This window comes from Ahaetulla prasina, chromosome 4 (assembly GCF_028640845.1).
Source record: "Ahaetulla prasina isolate Xishuangbanna chromosome 4, ASM2864084v1, whole genome shotgun sequence".
Classification (NCBI taxonomy): Eukaryota; Metazoa; Chordata; class Lepidosauria; order Squamata; family Colubridae; genus Ahaetulla; species Ahaetulla prasina.
The window spans coordinates 87,897,785-87,923,221 of NC_080542.1; the positions used below are offsets into that span (position 1 = coordinate 87,897,785).

Here is a 25,437-nt window from a genome sequence, read left to right on the forward strand (position 1 = left end):
CTGTGCGTGTCACTCCATGACTCATCATTCCTTGACTTTGTCCCAACGCCTCCTCTGCTGCATGCGCCGGTCACGTCTGCGCAGTCTTGCATCAAGCCAAAATTGTTCTTGGGGCATTGCCAAATCAGAAGAAGGCCAGGGGAATCAGGCCTTGCCGGCCCCTCCTCCTCCCCTTGGGTGGGTGCCAGGGAGGGAGAGGGCCCAGGAGAAGCAGGCCTTGCCAGGTCTTCTTCCTCACTTTCTGAATCATCCGAGTCCAGGAGTCCAAGTCCAGGAACCTGGGTCACAATAGGTATCAAAGGCTGCCTTGAGATCTATAAAACTGGCGTATAATGATACAGATCTATTTGATATGTATTTTTCAATCAGATGACGATGAACTAAGCACTGGTCTGTGGTGCCCCTCTCTAAACCTTGCTTGCTTTTCAGCAATCAAGTTTTCAAGATCCAGCCACTCCTTTAATTTATCTTGGAAGTGTTTGGTGTAAAGTTTGCTGATTATATTTAGCAAACTTATTGGTCTCTTTCCCTTTTTAAAAATTGGGACAACTGCCAATCCCCAATCTTCTGGGACATAGCCAGTGGAGTTGATATAAATAAATAGCGCCACCAAGATCACTCCAAATTGTCCTTTAATAATTCAGCAGAAATGAAGTCAGCTCATGGGGCCTTCCCAGTCCTGAGTTGGCCAATGAGCGATTTGATTTCGGATTCTGAAACTAAGGGCCATTCAGGTAAATTCTTCATTGTATACCTTATAGCCATGATGGTGAACCTATGGCATGCGTGCCTGAGTGACATGTGGAGCCATGTCACTTGGCATGTGCAGCATCACCTGTTCCTCTTCCGGGTTTCTGGTGCGCAAGCGTTTGCAATGTTCAGCTGGCCTTTTTGCATGTGGCAGTGCCAGAAACTGGAAGAGCTGGTCTTCCATTTTCCTGCGTGAGCATCTGTGCTGGCCAGCTGATCATTACGCACACATGCGTACCAGAAACCCAGAAGAGTAGCTGGCTGAAACTGGAGGTTCAGTAGCTGAAACTGGAAGTTCATTTTCAGGCATGTGCATGCGCCCTTGGTAGCTCCTCTTCCAGATTACAGCCAAGACACGTGTGCTCCCTTTTTAGCACTCTGTGCTGAAAAGGTTTGCCATCATTGCCTTATAGCAGTGGTTCCCAACCAGTGTGCCGCGGCACTAAGGGGTGCCGTGAGATCTTTTGAGGGTGCCGGGAACTTTTGAGCTACGGAGATTTTAAATATCTATTTCCTTATAAGGGTGCCGGGAACTTTTGAAAGGCTTTCCAAGGGTGCCTCAAACAAGAAAAGGTTGTGCCTCAAACAAGAAAAGGTTGGGAACCACTGCCTTATAGTCTTGCTGGAGGGGTCTTCATACATTCTCCGAAAGTAAAGTTCCCAGGTTGTAGGAGGTATATGGGCATCTAGTGGGGCATGAATTCTGTCAGAGTGACTAGCTATTAGATGGCAGAATAGAGAAGAATTATTTTACTTTGCTGCCAATAAGCTGTTCTCAAGAGGACCTTGTGTCGTGTCTTTTCTTAAGAGCAATCAGTTGCTTAAATTGTTTTTTGAGAGTAATTAGACGTTTAAGACTTGTTTTAAACTTTATTCCCAATCTTTATTTCCAGTCTCTCTCTTGTATATTTTGTAAGCCAAGATGAGAGCTTTCTTGACTTCTACACAATCCTTGTCAAATCATGGTTTGGAGGCAATACAGGGCCTCTTAGCTGAGAAGTTCCAGTCATATACTAGTAATGGTTGTATAGTTCATAGGTCATGTACTATATAATGGTTTATATAGTTCTAGTAAATCTTTATTGGCTGGGTTGACTGTAATACAGGCTGAACGGAGTTTTTGAAGATTGTCCTCTGATAGGGCTCTCCTCACCTTCTGGTCAAGTTGTTGAGACCATTTTACCCAACATCTTGTTGGGCCTACTGGAGAAATTGCAGGAATAAATTGGTCCCCAAAGGGCATCTGCCTGATGAAGGGCTTCATGTATATACACAAAGGTAGATGATCGCTTTCCAGGTAAGGTAGGACTTCAAAATTTTCTATGTAATGTAGTAAGTCCATAGAAGTTAGGATATAATCAGTTGTGCTGGTTTTGGACCCTGCCATAAATATAATCTCACCAGGATAGTCACCATTTCAAGAACCATTATAAAAAGGTTATTAAAAGGTTGAGTTTATTCACTGTCTTTGCAAGACAGAGGCCAGCAAAATTTGCTGTATTGTCTTTAGAAAGTCGTGTGAGGGAGGAGCTGGAATGGGAACTTCCAATGGTAGGTAATGATGATATTTCATATATATTGTGTAATCATCTGGTCCCAATCTAGCATTGAAGTCTCTCCCTAGTAAGACACTGGCTTTTGGATGGTCAATGTAGAGCAGGGGTAGTCAACCTTTTTATACCTACCACCCACTTTTGTATCTCTATTAGTAGTAAAATTTTCTAACCGCCCACCAGTTCCACAGTAATGCTCCATGTATCGTCGTCCGCGTATGCCTCATGCACATCGTGGATTGGGTTTGGGGGGGGGGCGCCGGCTACCAGCCGTGCTTGTCTGTTACTGCTGGGTGGTGTGGGGGGAAGTGCGCAAGCTATTCTGGGACGAGGCTCTTTTGTTTGCAGTCGCACTATAGTGCCATTTAGTTTCACTTACATAATGTGAACTAAACTTATGCGCGGGGCGATACAAATAGTATATTTTCAGAAATTTAAATTGTCACAGGGAATTTTATGAAAACCTAATGAAAATGTTTTTAAATAATGCTATGAATTTTTTAAAAAAAGTCAATAAAATTTTTTTAAAAGGAAAGTGCTTCAGTATCGTACAAAACCCCTACCGCCCACCATGAAAGCTGGAACGGCCTTTAGTAGGCGGTAGGGATCAGGTTGACTACTGCTGATATAGAGTTTACTAATATAGTGTTCCAATTCCATCCATATTGCATTGGTTTCAGCTTTTCTTAACGATGGCTGAATATAAATATTAATTATTAAAAATAGGACTGAGTCCATCTTGAGGAGAAGGGCCATAGCCATATGTTTTAATGGGGCAATAAGCGTGGGCTCTATTCTCAAGTTAATAGAAATGAAAGTACCTAACCCTCCCTTCAGTCTTCCTGTGCCTGTACCTGGCCTTGATTCTAGCTTATGCGAGTGATAACCATTTAGCAGGAGGTCATCCATGGTCTCTTGCACCAAAGTGATATCCTGATCTATCAGAGGATCAAAGTAATTTAGGCCTCTAAAACAGTACCATCCAGCTACATTCCATGATATAATATTTTAAGATATTTTTCTTGCTCTGCTTTTCACATTGTCAGTACGAGTTCTCAGTAGAGGGGCTTGTTGGAAGATAACTATGCTGGGTACTGCTTGTTAATTGATGCATTTAACTCAGAATTTGGCATATTTTGCAAGTTGAAGAGGACATCATCAACGTTAAGGATAGCCTCTGCATTTGTGTGGGGCACTGAGGCATGCCTCTGCCTCTTGTCTTTGATAGCCAGCTGATGGCTGGAACAGAGCATCTTCACCTTTAGCAATTATCTCAGCAAAATCCATGTCCAAAACTCATGTAGATTTATGTCAATTTTTGGAGGGACATAGCTGGGGATTGATCTTGTCAGAAGATGTTGAGGGAATTTCTGACTCAAATGAGGGTGAAGCTGGATTTTATCCTTAGCGTTTATCCACTTAGGGGGCACAGTATAATGCAGCATTTTGTCTTTCAGCTGTTTCTCAGAGTCTGGGTCCAGTCTGTGTGACACTACCTTTTTTTGCTATTGAGGTAAAGGCAGATTGTTGGGTAAATATATTGTCACGAGGCTGAGCAATTGGTGGAGCAAAATTAAATAGAGACTTTGCTGTAGATTGGGGTGTTGTCAGAGCCTCTTTTAGATCATCCAATCTTTGAATAATAATAACTTGCTCAGGTTCCGGCAATGCACTGAATAGGTCAATCAGTGTTTCTTCTGGCACATCCTCAGCAGTTTCTGCAGTTGTGGGTAACACAGTTTGTATATCAGTCAATTCAGCTGCAGCAGCCTCAGGCTTATCAGTATGAGGGTTGTTGCAGCATGGATTTAAAGCAACAGTTCCCTCTTGGTGAGGCTGGTTCAGAAGTGGGCACATTTTGTCTGAGCAAAAGACCCATATTGAAAATAATGAAAAGGTGCTCAGGCAGCCATTCTGTGTATAGTAGATCTATCCTAGTGAATTCACAGCGGAACAGCTGGCTCAAGGACAAAGTCAGCCTCTGCCTTTAATGCTTTGCCTATGATGCTTGCTTTTGCTATCGGCTGCCATTGTAATGGGAGGGGGGAGGTTTAGCTGGTATATGGATGTGGGGGAAGTGAGCTGGTGGAGATGTCTCAAGAAAAGGGATGAAACTTCTCATAGGCTTCAAGCAGCAAGCAGCTGTGAAAAGAACTGATAGCTGTCAAGGTCAACCATTCAGGCATGCCAGAGAGATGGAGCCCATCGGAAGAAGAGCCCCACATGACACTTTGGGGAGATGTGGATTGGACACTGGATTGGGTTCCTTGGGGGGAGGATTTGGGATTGCTTTCAATATCTAATTTTCACGCCTATTGCCTCAGACCTTGCTTTTCTTTCGTTGCATTCAGTTCATACTCAGTAAAAGTACCTTTTTCTATAAACATGGAGTAGGGGGTTTTCTTTCTTGAGTTTTGAACGGAGGCTCGCCTGACAGACAGCCTAATAACTTTTCTATCATTCCAACACCCACTATTCATTCTGTTGTCATAAATTTGCAAGGTAACCTGGTTAGTCTGCAGACTGTAGTTATATTGGTCATCTCTTAGGCCTTTATGTGATTGAGTGTTTTTTTTTATGAATTTTCACACTTTTGGAAGGGAGACAAGGGCCTTCTCTAGTTTCAGTTCCTGAATTAGCCATCCCATATCTATTACTAGTTGCCCTCCTAAGTCCTTCTGCCGTATTTGGACAGCTCTTAATAAACTTTGCAAAAGATTCTTTCAAGCAGTCAATCTTATTTATGACAGTTGATAAAATTTCAGATTGAGTTTACAGTTTGAGCTGTAAGCAAACATTGTCTAGAGAGGAAATCTGTTACATTTCCCCCCTTTAAATTTATTACATTCCCTTCCTGTGCAAGGAAAGCTGCTGCTGAGTTCCAAAGAATGGAGCCATTTTTGCGAGAGAGGAAGATAGTTCTATATGCTGTTTGCTTTCAAGTTCGGTTTGTAAGTCCCATTCCAGTGAGTCACATAAATTAAATTTACCTGATAAGGAGACAGCAGATGAATTACTTACTAGAAGACTGTTTGTTTGCAATATAATCTTCCATTTTCTGCTACTTCAATGGCTTGGATGAACTGCAGAGTGCTGTCTCTTTCTCTTTTTTCCCATTCTTAAAAATCCTGGCTTGTAGTTTAGTTAAAATGTATCTAAAACAAATTAGTAGCCACACTATATGTGCTTTTGTAAAAAGTCCGGTATAAGTTAAAATAGTTTAAAAGTGAGTTTAAAATATTATAAAAATACTTATATAATATATATATATAAGTATTTTATATATAAAATATATATTTAAAAGAAAAAAAAGACTTGTTTACTTTTGGAAGAGCTCTTTACAGCCATTGCTGCCTGTTTTCCATCTTAGCTCCTTGATGTTAAGCTCCTTTAGCTTAACTAAATGTTTTTTAAAAGAATATATTAAAAATTTATGAGATCCATATTATAGATGGTAATGTTCTGTAACACGTACATAAAAGATAGAGGTCAGCTCTTCCTCAATTCAGTTTTTTCATGAATGGATGTAGAGTCACTTGGCCAACATTTTTATTAATATTTTATTTTTAGTTACAGTCTGGAATCTATTCATATCATATAAATTTTTCATTTAACAACTAATAAGGTAGAAAAAACGATGATTAATTGTGCAAATTACACAAAGTTGGGAGAGACAACTAAAACCCTGAAAAACTGAAACAATATTCAGATTGTAGTTACTGACATTTTAGAACTTAATATCCAGTATAACACTTTTAAAAACATTTTTAAAATAAGATTGTCTTAATCATTTCTGATCCTAATTTCACTGTTGAAATAATTGAGACTGGGAATGTGACTTTTTTGGTTGTTGATGGAGTGGTTTAAATCTGTTTAAGTCATTGGTTAAAACAAATCCATGTTATGATTACACTGGAAGCTAGAAGGGAATGTGAATATCTTCTTGTTAATGTTTGCCTACTTTTGTGTTTTTTACATACATCATTAAAAAATTAAAAATAATGTTAAAAACTAACAAACTAATACAGAATAAAGAGAACAAAGAGGCAAGTTACAAAAAGAAATACAAGAAGCTTATTATTTCCTTTGCAGCAAATACAAGTACAATTATAATGTTAACTCTTGCTGCATTATTACAAAAAAAATCTCATCTTTTTTCTATGATCCATTTTTTTGTAATAATCGAACTCAAAAATTATAAGTGCATTTTTTCTGTTTGATGCAAAAAATTGTAAGAGGTTATAGCACTAATCAAAGTTTGTTTTGCTCTGGTATACTTCTAATTCATTGAGAAGCTCAAGAATAAAGTGTACAATCTATTTGGGATTGAAATATCTCATGGACATCACTAGTAATATACTATTGTGATGTATGAATGGCCTACTCTGACTTTCACAACTCTAAAATGGATGTTCTATGAAACATGTAACGAACAATTTATTTCAGGGTAAGACCATTACCTGTAAGTTTGGACAAAAGCAATTCTGGCATCAGGACACGTCTAGTGAGGTCAAAATGAGACAGTGACCTCTAAGAGTTGTATGTTAATGGAGAGTCTTAGTCATCCAGGTCATGATTGTCCCAAAAGTGCTTTTCAAAAGGCAAGTGGACTTCCTTTGTTTTTTTCCTTGAAAGTGTTTTGCTTCTCATAAAGAAGTGAAACATATTCAAGAAAAGAACAAAGTCCACTTGCCTTTGTAAAGGACCTTTGAGAGTAACACTTGTATATACTTCTACTCAAAAAGTAGAGCTCAATGACTATAATTCTTTCTGTTGAGATGTTGCTTGCAGTCTTCCAAGAGTTTATTGGTACTATCATTCCATAAGGTAATCCTCAATTTAGAGTCATTTGTTTAGTGACTGTTCGAAGTTATAATGGCACTGAAAAAAGTGACTGACCATTTTTTGGACCTATGACTGTTCTGGCATCCTCATTGTCATATGATCAAAATTTGGATGCTTGGCAACTGGTACATATTTATGACGATTGCAGTATCCCAGAATCATGCAAACATCTTTTGCAACCTTCTGACAAGCAAAGTGAATGGGAAATCCAGATTCACTTAACAACTATGTTTCTAACTTAACAGCTAAGTGATTCACTTAACAGTCATGGCAAGAAAGTCATAAAATGGGACAAAATTCACTTAACAACCATTCTCACTTAAAAATGGAAATTTTGGGCTCAGTTGTGGTCATAAGTCAAGGACTGTCTGTTATATTATCTATCTGTAACTTTATTATAACAAAGAATGTTATCAGATGAATAGGGTTGTCACATTGGACAGTTGACCTTTTAAGAGCCCTGTTTCAGGAATCGTTTGGGATTGTTTGCCTTGCAAACAATGTTCTCAAAAAAATCTGTCACAGAGGTTTAGCCATAAATGTTAGGGAATTTTGCTTTGAGCACTCTGTCTGAATGAAACGCAAGTAACATAACAAACATTAACAAACAGTTTGTTAACATTAATGCTGCAAAAATAAATAAATAAACCTTATATAACCCATTTTGAAGCATAAAAAGGTTGTTAATATAACTTACATATTTTTATTGTACATCACTCAGAGTCCCTCAGACAAACAACGATATAGCAACAAGAGAGTGATCAAGTGTTGATCCTAATATAGCCAACAGTTTTATTGCTTTATAAAAGCAATAAAGCAATTGCTTTATAAAAAATGCTACTGGCCTTCTTAAGGGAATCCTAACCTTTTCATAAGAACAAATCTAAATAGGAAAAAAAATGGAGTTAAATTAGGCAAGGACATAAAATGGAAAGAGAGGAAGAAAATAATATCTAATAAATCAGTCTACATACTAATATTTTAATACAGTGCTTATTGTCAGTAGTGTTGTTCTGTCCCCCCTGCACGTTAGTCTGTGTGCAGCTCGACAGACAGTTAAACCACCTATCCTCCATAAAATGGACTGTGTGCATAGATGGGAATGCTTTATTGGGAGAACAGGGTATGGTGAAACTGAGGAAAATAGGGATACATACAATGAGACTCAAATATAAGATAGACAGTATTAAGTTATTGCTGAACATAACAATTATTAAATACAAGCAGTTTGAATCTCACCAGCGATGCTCTGTGTGTGGGATGTGGGTTTGTCTCTGGATGACCATGTGCCACAGATTAAAATAGCTGCTTTTGCCTTCTCCAAATGCTGAAGGAAATGAAATCTGGCTTCCCAGCATGCACTTGGTTTGAGTGCAGGCTGATGGGTAAATGGGAGGAATCAGCTTCAGACAATGTAGTTGGGGTATATTTGTCTCTCCGGCCACTAGGTGGGGCTAGAGAGCAACAACAGTATAATAAAGTTATATGTTCTGGCATGACACTCCCTGTCTGGTATCAACAGATACCACTATTTGAATTATGAGGTGGTTGCCTTAGGCGAGCTTCCATTTCTTTTTTGCTAATATGATTGTCACTGAAGTGGTGCCACTGCAGTTTCGATAAGGCTTCTGGGAATTTGACAGTGATCTAAGTCCAGAATATAACATCCCATTGCAAGCTTCCCCTTAGGCCTGTTGAGGTCCTTTGATACATATCCAACACCATTCTATGGCAACGGGACCCAAGTCATGTCAGAAGGTGACTTGGCTTTGAGACTTGCACGTCACTGCTCTTGTTACTGTGAGGTTGCCTTCAGATTCTGTGTTGGATGAAGAATCTCCATTCATCCGGGATCTGTGAGATGGTGCACATTCTTCCTTAAGAAAATGTTCTTGCTTGCAAGCTATGTCCATTAGTAGATGCAGATCATGGGATTTGCCCTTCTGTGAATTGCTCTTTCTTTCTCTGCATTTGGTTTGGACGGATGAAACTGAATCTTTGGCATACTTGCTGGGAGAATAGGCCTTTGAAATGAGGAAACCAGTTTGTTCTGAGGATGCAACAGTCTCTGATGTATTTGTTACACACCTTGTGTCAGGATCCTCTTGTGACTGACTGAATGCAAGTTGCTTTTGAACAAATACCATGGAAGACACTGCAGAAGACTGGTCCAATTGTTCTTTGACCTTTGATGTTGCTTGTGATAGGGAGCATGCTACAGTTTGTTCTGTATTGGTGCCAGCTCTGTGATCTGAAGGGAAAAGGGGTGACTTGGTTGTCACTATTTTCTTTTGACTAATACTTGCCCTGTCTTTTCTAAAGGGAGTTTGTCCTCAGTAGATTCTGCCACCTGATTACCATCTTCCGTCTTTTGGGTGACTGTGCACCTCAAATGACCTTGTTCACTGTCACAGGCAAGGTTGTGACTAAAGGACCCTATGAAGGGACAAGACAAATGGGTAATATGCTATGGTTCCTTTAAGAGGAATTGGTTGTGACATGGCTGAAAGATAGAAGGATGTCTGTTCTTGTCAGCCTCCGCTTTAATTAAGTGTATTTCTCCTACTAGACTGTTTACTGTTTTATTACTTCGTTAAAGGTTTGCTTCTTACTAAATGTCTTACATGATTTATGGAGGGGGGGAAAGGTTTGTACTGTTGTTAGCGTTCGGCTGACATTGCATGTGTGGGGGAGGAAGATAGTCTTTCAAACAGACGTTTGAACTGATTTGGCGCGTGAATGTAACGGGAGTTGCCTGCTCCACATTCCATCCAGAAGATTGACAGAGGGAGAATATCGGAAGTGAAACTACACGTGGCCAAGGAGGAAGACTACATTGGATTATAACTGTTTCAACTCTAGTGGGAGGAGGGCTCAGGGGAGGATATGAAGTCTGTGGTTTTAGTATACTTTCAGTTCTGGCTTAGCTTCGTTCGTTATCGGACATGTTTAGTAAAAATTACTAATTTCTTCAAAATGATGGAGTTGGGTCTTTATTTTCTTAATAATTGATCTGAGGCAACCTGACAATTCTCTAATGTGCTTGTCAGTTGGGTTATGCACAGTTGCTTTGTGCATGCTTTCTAAACAGACATCTCCTATAGTCTTGCTCCTAGGTCCTCACAATGGTCCTCACAATGCCCCCTACCACCAGAAAATAGACCTAGGGTGGGTCATTACCCACCCTAGGTCTAATTTCTGACCGTAGAGAGCATTGTGGGGACCATTGATCTGAGCTCTTACCTTGTGGACTCATAAAATATCTCTCCCTAGGAGCAAGACTATCTGAGCCTGAGGATCAAACAGTGGTATCAGATGTGCTTTGTTGTTCAGATGTGGGTGATGAATAGCTGCATCTGGTGTAGGGATTTCAGATCTATGGTCCGGGATCTGATTGCATTCGATAACAGTTGGTAAAGTCAGGCATGTTTTCCCATCTACAGACTTGATTTGGTAACCAGATACTCTTCTTCCCGCCGTCTCCACAATTCCTGCACAAGTTTTTAAGGAATATGGAGTGCTGGGGCCTTTAATGCCAAAGGCATCAAAGGAGACTGACTGGCTGACCTCTTACTTTGGTCATCTAGAGTAGCATAAAGTTTAACGGCTTTGTCTTTTTGGCCTGCTGGATAGACTCTGACTAAACCAAGGGTAGTCAACCTTTTTATACCTACCGCCCACTTTTGTATCTCTGTTAGTAGTAAAATTTTCTAACCACCCACCGGTTCCACAATAATGGTGATTTATAAAGTGTATCGTCTGAGCATGCCTCTTGTGCATCGTGGATTGGGGTTTGGGGGGGGTGGCGCCGGCTATCAGCTCTGCTTCTCTGTTACAGCTGGGTGGTATGGGGGGAGATGTGCAAGCTATTCTGGGACAAGGCTCTTTTGTTTACAGTCGTACTATAAGGCCATTTAATTTCACTTATGTAACATGAATTAAACTTATGAGTGGGTGATACAAATAGTATCTTTTCAGAAATTTAAATTGTCACAGGGAATTTTATGAAAACCTAATGAAAATGTTTTTAGATAATGCTATGAAATTTTTTTAAAAGTCAATTAAATTAAAAAAAAGGAAAGTGCTTCAGTATTGGACAAAACCCCTACCGCCCACCATGAAAACTGGAACGCTCACTAGTGGGCAGTAGGGACCAGGTTGCCTACCACTCGACTAAACAGATTTTGGAGCAGGACTTGCTGTCTGCCATTTCTTTGCAGATTTCTGTGCATTTTGTATTGATTTCTGCTGTGGTTGTAGCAGTGTGTTCTTTCTCCCTGCCATGCTTACTGCCACTGTAAGTGTGTTGTAAATTCCATGGTGCTGGCCCTGAGTGTAAAGCTGTGTTGTGGCCTGTGTTGCCATATTCCATGCATTTTACACTGACCTTACAGTCATTGGCAAGATGGGAGACTGATGACCAACACTTGTAGCAGATATTGTTCACTTTCAGGAAAGCTTGCGATCTTCTATAGACTTCTTTCTGAAGGCTCTGTATTTTAGGAGAGGATGTGGCTTCTGGTGTAGAAGACACTGCTTACCAGGATCTCCATTTCTATGTGGGAGGAGCTGGCAGACCTGTGAAAGGAATCTGGAGGAGTTACATTAGTTTTGTGGACTGCTACTGGAGGCTTGCAAGGATTACATTCTGAACGAGCAGCACATGACAAAGCTAAGATCATTTCTTGTTTTAGCTTGTTGGCATATGAAGTCCACAAAAACAGAGAAGGGGGAAATGGAACATTGTGCTCTCTTTTGTATTTTGAGCCATGTGCAATCCGCTGCTCTTGTAAATTATTGGGCAGTGATAGTGAACCTTTTTGGCACAGTATGCCAAAAAGGGAACACATGCACGAACGGCACCAAATGCCAAAAAGGGAATACTTTGCTCACGTGTGTGTACTTCACACTCATGTGCTTGTCAGAGCCGCGATCAGGAAGAAGAGCAGGCCAGGGGGCATGCTTGTGCTGGATAAGGTACTTCTGCGCGCTGGCAAGCAAGTCTTCTGGTTATTGTTGTGCATGTGCATGCGACAATCAGCTGGTGAGCACACATGCTTACACCAGAAAACAGAAGACCAGCTCTTCCGGTTTCTGGCACTGCTGCATGCGCAAAGGCCAGCTGATTGTCACATGCACATGCATACCACAAACTGTTTAAATTTAGCATGCTTCACAATGGGCGAGATAGGGTCCCTTCCTCTTCTTGAAGCCCATTACGATGCGGAGCCACAATGCAACCCTACACCACTCGCCCCTGGTAGCAATGGCGGCTGCTTGCTCTTGCCTGCAGAGCCTGCAGGCTGCCTGTGTTGTGATGCCTCCCACCTATTTCAGCTTCTGCAAGGCAGAAAGAAAGCTGTAAAAGTCTTCGCCCACCTCTCCCAGGGCCTTAGTCTCGGTGCTGATTCAAGCATGTCTGCCAATTCAAGGCCAATTTGAGCACGTCCCCCCTGCCTTGAGTCTTCAAGTTTCAAGCTACAAGAGATGTATTACTTTTGGGAAGACTGCAGGGTTTCCATGCCAGCCAGCTGGTCTTCGGCGCGCATCTTGTCAGCCTCCTGAAGTCAGATTCCCACCACCCAGAACCAGTTCAAGGTGTCAGGCCTGGAAACCATACTAGGCCGTAGGTTTCCAGACGCTGCCACCTTTCTCCCCTAAGGGGGGTGATGGGTATAGTTACATTCTTCAAATGGTCAAGATTGGATTGTGTTCGCATCTGCAGAAGGAGTGGCAAGAAGAGGTTTCGAATAAAGTGGAAGAACGTTGGACCATGTGACTGGCAAAGGGGTTAGGGGGGTGGGACTCTTGGGGTTTGTATAACTGAGAAAAGAATCCGGAAGTTTCAGTTTTGGAATTTCACTCATCGTGTGCCAGTTTCCTTATGCTAGTAAAGAACTTTGAATGACAATGGCTTCACAGGGTTTTTTTTATGCAGAAGAGGTTTTTCTGGAACCTTGACATTATTCCAAAACTCCAACTTTCTTTGGCCCCGCTCTGGGGGCCCGTTAGAGGGCTGCTGGGCCCCAGCCTCCACAAACTCCACAGCGGTGCGAAGACCCAGTGAAGATGGAGAGCCAGCAAGCAGAAACCCTTGAAGGGGCAGTGGGGCTGGAATCTGAGGAATTGGTCAAGATCACCTACTTCCCATCGGAAGATATGACTCAAAAGCCTGAAGTTGTGGAACCTGCGCATCAGCTTGGTGCACGGCCTAAAGACTCCGATTCATGGGTAAGCTGTCACTCCGGCCAAACCCCTCCCCATCAATTGCAAGAAGTGAGATCCTTGGAAGAAAACATTTCCCCAGGGCGGAATGGAGAGCCCCCTCTTTCTTCTCAATCTAATGGAGGACAGTAAAAACTGGAGAATCGGGAGAGTCACTGGATTGGGGCCTGGGAAACCTCCTAAAATCGCAATCCCTATTGGACCTCCCAGAAACTTTTGAGCTTTTGGAAGTGAGGCCTCGAATAAGCTCAGCTCACCTCCCTCGAGAGCCATTGAATTTAGCTCAGCCTAAATTCCTCTTCCCTCCCAGCAGAGAGGGGGAAATTACTGAAGCTCGAAGCCATTCCGATGAAGGCAGGAGGCCCTCCCTTCCCTCCTTCACACAGCAGGGAGTTCAGGCAACACAAGTGACTTGGGGTGAACCGCAACCCCCCCAATTGACTTTTCCCACCAGCCGAGGCCTACGCTACCTTCTGCTGCTTCTATTCCTCCCGGTTGGGCATTTTATCCTGGACAGGGATGGGTCCAATACCAATCGCAACCAGTGGTTTCAGCACCTTTCTTTCCTGGGGGCCCCCAGCCGAGTTTTGCTGCGCCAACTGAAACATTTCAAGGACTTTCTTCTCAGCAGCCAGGGGGGATTCCACCCCCCTTTACAACTCAGCAACCAGCCACGGTGGCTTCACCCCTCCCCCCTCAACAGGCATCCCACAAATTCCTCTTCAAATGAGCAACAGCCATACCACAAATTCCTCTTCAACTGCAAGCAGGCCAGCTAAACCCACCTCCACCCGCTCACCCAGCCCCTCCTGCTTTCAAAGCAACCTTTGATGGGAATCCACACCACTTGGCTTATTTCCTCAGCAGAATTGAGGCTTGAGCAATATAGAGATCAATACCGATCAGAAAGAAGCCTAATCAATGCCATCTCGGATGGTATGAACGTTGGGCTGGCCTCAGAGTGGATAGCTCAACTACACAATGAACGTGCCCCTGAATTAAACGATGTTGATGGATTTTTTGCATTGCTTGCCAACCGGTTTCAAGATGATGACCTAATTGCAGAATGTGAAACCACCTTAAAAATGATGAGACAAGGTAACAGGCCTCTAAAGGAATTTGTATGGCACTTTTGGAGAGTTGCTGGTAACTTTAGACATTGGCCAGACCGCGTCCTCTTCCACTATTTCAAAGAGGCAATCGATCAAAACATCAGAAAAGCCTGCTCCACCAGAGGAATCCCAGAACAATTAAATAATTGGTACAACGTATCTGTAGCTCTGGACAAAGAATTCAACCCCCGCCAAAGCCAATTAACAACTACAACTCCACAGCGGCTACCTACAAGACCTTCCCTCTTAAAACCTACTACACCCTCCACCTTTCAATCTTCAACAATAATTAAATGCTACCATTGTGGAAAACTAGGACACCGGGCTTCAGCTTGCCTGGCCCCAACACCACTCCCACAGTATCGTCCACCAACTGCTACCCGACCACGCACACCCCCTCGAACGAACCCAAATACCAGTCGCTTTGCAAGACAAGCCGTGGACACCCCCTCCCTACTGAAGTCTCTACTGACCTTCCATCAACTGATTCACCTCCTGACGACTCAAATGATGGGGAAAACGACCCAATGGTGACTGCACCCATTCTTTCTTTTGCTATCAAAGTAAACTTAATAATTCCAGGGGGAGGGGGCAAAAAAGACTTAGAGGTTATTGTGGACACAGGATGCACCAGATGCCTAATTTCAACCTCTATGGTCACCCAACTGCGTATAAAAACATTTCCCTTGAAACACCTGATTAAATTCCACCAAGTAGATGGAACCTTGACATTATTCCAAAACTCCAACTTTCTTTGGCCCCGCTCTGGGGGCCCGTTAGAGGCTGCTGGGCCCCAGCCTCCACAAACTCCACAGCGGTGCAAGACCCAGTGAAGATGGAAAGCCAGCAAGCAGAAGCCCTTGAAGGGGCAGTAGGGCTGGAATCTGAGGACTTGGTCGAGATCACCTACTTCCCATCGGAAGATATGACTCAAAAGCCTGAAGTTGTGGAACCTGCATGTCAGCTTGGTGCATGGCCTAAAGACTCTGATTCATGGGTAAGCTGTCGCTCCGGCCAAACCCCTCCCCATCAATTGCAAGAAGTGAGATCCCTGGGAGAAAACATTTCCCCAGGGCAGAATGGAGAGCCCCGTCCCTCTTCTCAAACTCAATGGAGGACAGTAAAAACTGCAGAATTGGGAGAGTCACTCGATTGGGGCCTGAGAAACCCCCTAAAATCGCAATCCCTATCGGACCTCCCAGAAACTTTTGAGCATTTGGAAGTGAGGCCTTGCATAAGCTCAGCTCATCTCCCTTGAGAGCCATTGAATTTAGCTCAGCCTAAATTCCTCTTCCCTCCCAGCAGAGAGGGGGAAATTACTGAAGCTCGAAGCCATTCCGATGAACGCAGGAGGCCCTCCCTCCCCTCCTTCACACAGCAGGGAGTTCAGGCAGCACAAGTGACTTGGGAGGAACCGAACCACCCCCCCCCCAATTGACTTTCCCCGCCAGCCGAGGCCTACGCTACCTCCTACTGCTTCTATTCCTCCCGGTTGGGCATTTTATCCTGGACAAGGATGGATCCAATACCAATGGCAACCAGCAGGTTCAGCACCTTTCTTTCCGGGGGGCCCCCAGCCAGGTTTTGCTGCGCCAACTGAAACATTTCAGCAGCCAGGGGGGATTCCACCCCCCTTTACAACTCAGCAACCAGCCATGGTGGCTTCAACCCTCCCTCCTCAACAGCCATCCCACAAATTCCTCTTCAACCGCAAGCAGGCCAGCTAAACCCACCTCCACCCCCTCACCCAGCCCCTCCTTCTTTCAAAGCAACCTTTGATGGGAATCCACACCACTTGGCTTATTTCCTCAGCAGAATTGAGGCTTGAGCAATATAGAGATCAATACCGATCAGAAAGAAGCCTAATCAATGCCATCTCGGATGGTATGAACGTTGGGCTGGCCTCAGAGTGGATAGCTCAACTACACAATGAACGTGCCCCTGAATTAAACGATGTTGATGGATTTTTTGCATTGCTTGCCAACCGGTTTCAAGATGATGACCTAATTGCAGAATGTGAAACCACCTTAAAAACGATGAGACAAGGTGACAGGCCTCTAAAGGAATTTGTATGGGACTTTTGAAGAGTTGCTGGTAACCTTAGACATTGGCCAGACCGCGTCCTCCTCCACTATTTCAAAGAGGTAATCGATCAAAAAATCAGAAAAGCCTGCTCCACCAGAGGAATCCCAGAACAATTAAATGACTGGTACAACGTATCCAGTATCCGTAGCTCTGGACAGAGAATTCAACCCCCGCCAAAGCCAATTAACAGTTACAACTCCACAGCGGCTACCTACAAGACCTTCCCTCTTAAAACCGAACACACCCTCCACCTTTCAATCTTCAACAATAATTAAATGCTACCATTGTGGAAAACTAGGACACTGGGCTTCAACTTGCCTGGCCCCAACACCACTTCCACAGTATCGCCCACCAACTGCTACCCAAGCACGCAGACCCCTCGAAAGAACCCAAATACCAATCGCTTTGCAAGACAAGCCGGGGACACCCCCCTCCCTACTGAAGCCTCCACTGACCTTCCATCAACTGATTCACCTCCTGACAACTTAAACGATGGGGAAAACGACCCAATGGTTAGTGCACCCATTCCTCCTTTTGCTATCAAAGTAAACTTAATAATTCCAGGGGGAGGAGGCAAAAAGACTTAGAGGCTATTGTGGACACAGGATGCACCAGATGCCTAATTTCAACCTCTATCGTCACCCAACTGCGTATAAAAACATTTCCCTTGAAACACCCAATTAAATTCCACCAAGTAGATGGAACTTTAATTGGCAGCGTTCCAGCGACCCAAATCACACAACTGGTTCACTTAGAAATTGGAGACCATCATGAACTTATAAGATTCATAGTGATTCCAAAGATGTCAGAATCCATCATCCTGGGTTTAGCTTGGCTGGACAAATGGAAACCCACAATCAAATGGGACGATGGATTCAGGAAAATTACTTGGGCTTTTGGACCCATAGACCCATTTCCCCCTACCAATAAAAACCTTATCCAGAATGACCACCAGGGGGAACCAATAGCCACAATATCCAACCCACCTCGTAATGAACCACGATCCCTAAAGCATACATGGATTTAGCAGACGTTTTTAGTGAGGATGAGTGTAACCTGCTACACCCCCCACCGACAAACTGATTGCGCAATTGAATTGCACCCGGAGGGCAAAATTACCTAAACCCAAAATGTATTCAATGATGCTAGCCGAAATGTCAGAACTAAGGAAGTACACTAATCTAGCCAGGGGGTTCATTGAATCGGCAAAATCACCGGTAGCCGCGCCCGTGCTATTTAAACAAAAGAAAGATGGTTCGCTTAGATTGTGCATTGATTTCAAAAATATCAATGCGATTTGCATACAGAACACATACCCATTACCACTAATGCACGATTTGTTGAACCACTTATCAAAAGGCAAAATTTTCACCAGATTGGATTTAAGGGAAGCTTATTACCAGGTCTGCATCAAGGAAAGTGATGAATGGAAACGGCTTTCAACTGCCCCTTGGGCAGTTTCCAATACCGTATCATGCCTTTTGGACTCCAGGGGGCTCTAGCGGTTTTCATGCAACTAATTAATGAAACCCTGCACCCCCATCTCTACAATGGGGTTCTTGTCTACTTAGATGACATTCTTATCTACATGGACGATATCGAACAACACATCAAATTAATCAGACAAGTCCTTAAAAAACTCCTAGCGGCCAAACTATATGTGAAACTTTCCAAATGCGAATTCCATAAGGAATCCCTAGACTACCTAGGTTACCGGATATCAAACAAAGGTATCAAAATGGATCCAGGAAAAGTGAAAGCGGTGTTGGATTGGCAACCGCCATGCACACGTAAACAGCTTCAAATTTTCCTGGGATTCGCAAATTTTTATCGCAAATTCATTCCTCCTTTCGCAGAAGTAGCTCTACCATTGACAGAATTGCTAAAAACTGGACCATCACCCGCCAAACCCAAACCTAACCAACCCCTACCTTGGACAATGCACTGCCAACGGTCCTTTGAACACCTGAAACGCCTATTCTTGATGGAGCCAATTCTTCAGCACCCGGATCCAAATAAACCTTTTGTAGTCCAAGCTGACACAAGTGATGTAGCGGTAGCGGCTGTCTTATTGCAATGGAATACCAGCAACAATCTTAAGCCTTTGCAGTGCGGTGGGCACTCCTCTCCTGGAGACACTTCCTTGAAGGGGGGAAGGAACCGTTCGAAGTGTGGATGGACCACAAAAACCTCGAATACTTAAAACCCCCTCAAAAACTTTCTCCCAAACAAGTTCGATGGGCTCAGTTTTTCAAATGGTTCCATTTCACCCTCAAATACATCCCCGGCGACCAAAATCTACTGGCTGATGCCCTATCTAGGAAACCGCAATTTGACAGTCAACGTGAAGAGGTAGTACACGCGATGATTTCCGATAGCGAACTAGCCAGCCGAGCACTTACTCGACCACGATCATGCCATGGTGCTAACATCCCACCAAATAAACTACTAGCGGAATTAAAATCAGCACTCGCTGACGATGCTTGGTTTAAAGAAAACTTGACGGACCTCCTTAAGGGATAGACTACCCTGGAAAAGAACCAAGATTTATGTACCCATCGCTATGCGGCTGGCTGTACTACAGAGAAGCCACGACTCTTGCCTAGGAGGTCACTTTGGGTTTTAGAAAAGTCTCCACTTGGCTAGAAGGCAATTCTGGTGGCCAAAAATGAAATCAGATGTCGAAGACTATGTGTGGAGCTGTGCCACCTGCGCCACCATGAAATCCAGACCAGGGAAACCCCCCGGACTCCTACAAACCATGGCCGAACACACGAGACCTGGGAGGAGATTGCCATGGATTTCATTGTTGAACTCCCACCTAGTGGGGGAAATACGGTGATATGGACCGTGGTGGATTTGTTCTCTAAACAGGCCCACTTCACGATGTGCAGCGGATTGCCATCGGCGAGAAAATTAGCAAAACTCTTCGTGAAACACATCTACAGACTACATGGAGTTCCTAAAAGGATAATATCTGACAGGGGTGTTCAATTCATGGCCAAGTTCTGGAGGGAATTCCTACGGTCCATTGGGTCGTCTCAAGGACTTAGTTCTGGGTTCCATCCTGAAACCAATGGCACGGCTGAGAAATTGAACTCAATGGTAAAACAATACATATGGTGTTATGTAAATTGCCAACAAGAGAACTGGTCGGATTAGTTGGTATTTGCAGAGGTTGCATATAATAATGCTGTACACAGCAACACGGGGTTAACTCCTTTTCATGGATTTACATGGACTTCGTTCCAATGCCTGAGCTCCCCGTGCAACCCCCCACTTCCGTTTCCCTAACGGACTGGATGAATTCGTTGAAAAAAGGGTGGGAAAATATAAAAAAGGCCTTAGCTGTAGAAGCTGAAAAATATAAAGCCCAAGCTGACAAACACCGTTCCCTTCAACCCCCTTTTCGCATTGGGGATAAAGTCTTTTTATCTACTAAGTATCTGAGGTTGAGAATACCAAGCAAAAAATTTGGTCCAAAATTTTTGGGCCCCTTCCCCATTGTAAAGATTATTAATCCCGTAATCGTCCAACTTAAACTCCCTCGAATATTGGGAAAAATACACCCGGTATTCCATAGCAGCTTATTAAAACCTGCTAGACAATCTGGACTGAGACCTCTACCTCCTGTCCCCCCACCATCCTTGATAATCCAAGGTGAAACCCACTATGAGATCAAGAAAATCCTTGACTCTAGACTATACAGAGGTCTATTACAATATTTAGTCAACTGGAAAGGATACCCATTATCGGAATCTACTTGGGTCAAAAGTTGGAAAGTAAATGCTGACAATTTGATTAAACAATTTCATGACACTTTCCCTGACAAACCTAAAAAACCTTTCGGAGGAGGTAGAGGGGGATAGAAGGGAACGTGCGGAACACCAACACTCTTCTTTATTAATTCTTTGTTTTCTTTCCTAGGATATAGCTTCTTTTGCAAGGGGGGGACGCTTGTCAGGACTGGAAACCATACTAGGCCGTAGGTTTCCAGACGCTGCCACATTTCTCCCCTGAGGGGAAGAAGGGGGGTGATGGGTATGGTTACATTCTTCAAGTGGTCAAGGTTGGATTGTGTTCGCATCTGCAGAAGGAGTGGCAAGAAGAGGTTTCGAATAAAGTGGAAGAACATGTGACCGGCAAAGGGGTTAGGGGGGTGGGACTCTTGGGGCTTGTATAACTGAGAAAAGAATCCAGAAGTTTCATTTTTGGAATTTCACTCATCATGTGCCAGTTTCCTTATGCTAGTAAAGAACTTTGAAAGACAATGGCTTCAGAGTTTTTTTTATGCAGAAGATGTTTTTCTGGAACCTTGACACAAGGGTTCCTTTCCCCCACCCCCACAGGGGACAGAGTGGGGGAGAGAGAGAGAGAGAGAGACTTTTTGATTGGAAGCTCCTTGGGCTGAGAAGAATTGTTGCAAAACTGAGTTTCCTGAAGTGGACCACTAGACTCCTAAACAACTTTAAAAATGATCTAGTAAAAAGAAAAGTCGACCAGAAGAGCAACATGCAAACAAAAGCAAATAAAACACCCTCAGGAACAAAACAAATTAAAGTTTAATTTCTGTGTATTGTTTAATGGACTGCTAAATTGGCAAAATGGATTGCTAAATTGGCCATGCCCACACAATAACATGACCACCTAGCCGAATTAGCCCTCTGTTTAAAAAGTTTGAGGACTCCTAGAGACTGCATAGGGCCATATGCAAGTAGCTGTGTTGATAGAGTAGCAGGTTTCTGTATAGTTTCTTCACCCTGGATCCCACTTGCTGGGTAGCCACTGTTTCACTGTTCTGTCTCCATTGCACATTAGTCTGTGTACAGCTTGACAGACAGCTAAACCAACCTATCCTCCAATAAAACGGACCATGTGCGTAGATCTGAATTCTTTATTGGGAGAACAGGGTATGGGGAAACTGAGGAAAATAGGAATACAGTGAGACACAAATATAAGATAGACAGTATTAAGTTACTGCTGAACATAACAATCTTCTATATATATAAAAGCCAACTAACACTCACTCGTCATGAAATCTCCAGAACAGTAAAGCCTGCAAACTTGAAATTTGGCAGGTATGTTCCTCTTAGCTTCTTAGGTGCTCGCTAAGAAAGGATTTTTCAAAATGACCATCAGATCATTATTATTTCATATACAGTATTATATTCACATGCTCTGATACTAAGGAGCTAGGTATTCTACTCCCCCTCCCCAACTGAAAAGAACTCTGTTCCAACTGCCAGTTGCCTTATACAGCACTCTGATGCTATCCCTTCGTTAAACCAGGCATGGGAATGGCCAATGTGTGACTCATTCGGCCTGTGGGCTGGGACATTCTACTCCCCTACTCCCCCTCTGTTCCAACTGCCAGTTTCCTTATATTAATACACTCTGATGCTACGGAGTTACTTATTCTACATTAAATTTCAGGCTTTAAGTGTCAATTTATCACGCCTGATCACATAGTTTTGTAGCGAAGTATGGGATTCAAGCTATTTAGTAAATACAAGCAGTTTAAATCTCACCAGTGATGCTTTGTGTGTGGGATGTGGGTTTGTCTCTGGATGACCATGTGCCACAGATTAAAATGGCTGCTTTTGCCTTCTCCAAATGCTGAAGGAAATGAAATCTGGCTTTCCAGCGTGCATTTGGTTTGAGTTGGGGCTGATGGGTAAATGGGTGGAATCAGCTTCAGACAATGTAGTTGGAGCATATTTGTCTCTTTGGCCACTAGGTGGGGTTAGAGAGCAACAACAGTATAATAAAGTTATATGTTGTGGCATGACAAATATGATTGGTTCCCCCCCCCCCATCTAAATCGGAAGTAAAAACTGATAAATGGAGTATACTTCATTTCTAAAAAAATTAAATTTTAAGGCCTAATGTGAGTTTGCTGGTCAGGTTATAAAATTAATTTTAAATGTTTAATTTGTTTGATAAAAGTTATGGGCCAGTACAAAATAAATTGAAAAGTAAAACATATAATTCCCAGTAATGACTAGTGACAAGAACAGTACTATACAAATCTGTGAAACCTATGTATGTCTAATAAAAAAGCCATAATTAGCAACAAACAATTGCCTTGTTTTGTTGAAAAAAGACAACTAAAATCTGCCAACTGTTAATTTATAGTGAACAATGAAAAAACAGTAGTTTTATTTTTAATTAGCCACATACAGGTTTCACAGCAATATTCTATAAAAGTCTTATGCTGAATATGCAACTTACCCATATTTTTCGGAGTATAAGACGCTCCTGACTATAAGATGCACTTACCTTTTTTGGGGAAGAAAACAAGAAAAAAATCTGCCTCTGCCTCCCAGCAATTTGCCTCCTTGCAACAAACAGCCTGCTTTAGTTTCATTTTCATTTTCATCACAGACTGATTAGCACAAGAAAAAAAATCTGCCTCCCAGCAATTTGCCTACTTACAGCAAACAGCGGAGGCCTGCGCGGCAATAAGCAATGGCTGCAATCCCTGCAGCCTGAAACAGCTGAGGGTCGGGAGGCTGATCCAGCTGACAATCAGCTGCTTGTGCTAATCAGGCTGTGTTGAAGCTGAAACAGGCTGTTTGCTGCAAGGAGGTAAATTGCTGAGAGGCAGAGGCCAAAAGGGTGGGGGCCGGTCGGTGGACAGGGCTACACTCAGTGTATAACATCCACCCAAGTTTTCACTCTCTTTTGTGGGGGGGAATTTGTCTTAATACTCCCAAAAATATGGTATATAATAATTCTACTAGAAAACATAATTCTGCTATCAAATTGGTTTATGAATATTTTAAAAATATTTAATTTGGTTTGCTTGGTTTCAGAATTGGCAAAGGTTTCCAAGGAGTCATGAAAAGATGGGGATTTTCTGGCCAGCCTGCTTCCCATGGCCAAACTAAATCACACAGACGACCTGGATCAATTTCTAATTCTGCAAGTATTCTTATTATCTGTATTATTTTGATCAGTTCAGAGAAGATACAAATTTAAAGCATATACTAAATTAAGACTTGGTAATATCAAAATCTTCATAAGCTAAATTTTGGCCCCTTACAAATTGATAGTGATAGAGATTCTGAGTAAATTTAATCACATTTCTTGAAAGCTGTATAAATTGTCATGTGGAAATTCTCTATGTGCCTAATTATCTGTGAGTATAGTTAGTCCTTGACTTAATGACCACAATGGAGCCCCAAATTTTGTTCATAAATTACTGTAGACATTAAACAGAGGGCCTTGCTCAATAACTGCAATCCAAGCTCTCCCCATAATATGATATCACCCACTGATATACAGAAACCTGCTGTGGGTTGGGAGGTGTCAACTAGCTAGGCCCACCAGCTCACAAATCCTCTCTGCACCACATCAGATCCATTTATTTTTCCAGCAACTCACTCCATTTTGCACATGGACCATTCCCACGATAGTTTAGAAGGTTCAAAATCTTTAGTGATTTCTCCCCCGGAATCCACCTCTTTTGCTAACATTATTCTTTTTGGAGGAGAAAATGCTAGGGAAGCCAGCATTCTGAAAGGCTCTGCACTAGCTTCACTAGTGATTTCTCCTTCAACAGATTTGAGGTCTGTTCCTCAAGCACATGGGAGGATATCCCCTCCCTGCAGAAAGGGGAGGGAAAATCCCTTGGTACACAATGGAACAGATTTTAAATTCACATCTCTTGTGTTTGCAATCTTCACTGCCAATTTCCCCAGAAATCAGTAAAGAATATTACAAATAGCAATCATATGATCACAGAGCACTTGGCACTCAGTCATAAACACAAACAGGTTACCGAGCTCTCTTGGTCATAACTCTTGTTTTTGGAAGCTGTGGTTAATTTGAACTTTTGTGAGGCGAAGGCTCATAAGTCAAGGATATTAACAGGGAAGAATGCAATGGGCTCCATTTTTCCATGGTATTCCTATGCCAGATAATAAAACCAAGTTTTGTCTAACTTCACTTTAATTTTTGAGACAGGGTGTTGCAAAGGTCTTCAAGGGAAAGAAAATGCCAGGACAATTAGGAAACTTCTATCGGACAGCTAATGGTCTAAAGGTAAGGCTGCCAGCAATATCTCATCTGATTTGATAAATTAACTTCTTAGTGCACAATGATTTCTGTATAATAGTAAAGTTTACATATTCCTCTCAAGAAATTCAAAATAATTAATTGAAGAAGGCACTGTTATTTCCACCTGACTTGAAAAATAAAGCCTTGCCTTCTCATACAATGAAAACATTACACTACTTCAAAGCTAGAGAAGCTAGAGAAGAAGCTAGTTCTCTTTTTGCCAATGTGGCTGTTAATGGAGCCCAGAAATAAGGACAAAAGAGTTTCTCACATGACCATCTTGTCCAAGCATAGTTTATGCTATTAAAGATTATCCACCACTGGGCTGTTGAACAAATTGAGTGGAATATAGCTGCATGTATAAATTCATTCCTGATCATATTTCTAAGTGATCAGAAGCTGACACAAGCTTTCTGTGGCACAAAGTTAATCATGAAATCTATAAATTTGAATCCAGAAAGTCTCTTAGTTGCTGAAGCATGCATCGAGAAGCTGTTATTTAGTGTTGCAAAGTACTTATTAGAATTAGAATTCTTTATTGGCCAAGTGTGAAGAATGATGCATAGACTCTCAGTTTACATACAATAGTGATAGATTATTATCAGTCATTATAAAAATACATTCATTATAAAACATTAGGTACAACAGTGATAGTTATGGATACTAAATAAGCAATCAACATAAATCATACTAGGATACTAAGTAAACAATATAAATCGTAAGATACAAGCAACAAAGTTATAGTCCTAAGAAGATAAGGAGACAAGGAATAGGGAAGATGAAAATAAAAATGGTAATACTGCCTT

General features: G+C 42.3%; 2 protein-coding genes across 3 annotated transcripts in view; one reads left to right on the forward strand and one right to left on the reverse strand.

Moving 5' to 3' along the window:
- LOC131198914 (uncharacterized) overlaps positions 1-25,437 on the reverse strand; it is a 165,593-nt gene that overhangs the window by 32,064 nt on the left and 108,092 nt on the right. The gene's annotated exons all lie outside the window — the stretch shown is intronic.
- MRPL3 (mitochondrial ribosomal protein L3) overlaps positions 1-25,437 on the forward strand; it is a 65,300-nt gene that overhangs the window by 29,548 nt on the left and 10,315 nt on the right. For both annotated transcript variants that reach the window (XR_009155189.1, XM_058184188.1), the window contains exons 7-8: positions 23,386-23,494; positions 24,539-24,616. Coding sequence is in view for 1 of the 2 variants with exons in the window: in XM_058184188.1 (XP_058040171.1) it covers positions 23,386-23,494; positions 24,539-24,616 (187 nt within the window). In the remaining variant the exon portion in view is untranslated. The remainder of the gene's footprint in view (positions 1-23,385; positions 23,495-24,538; positions 24,617-25,437) is intronic.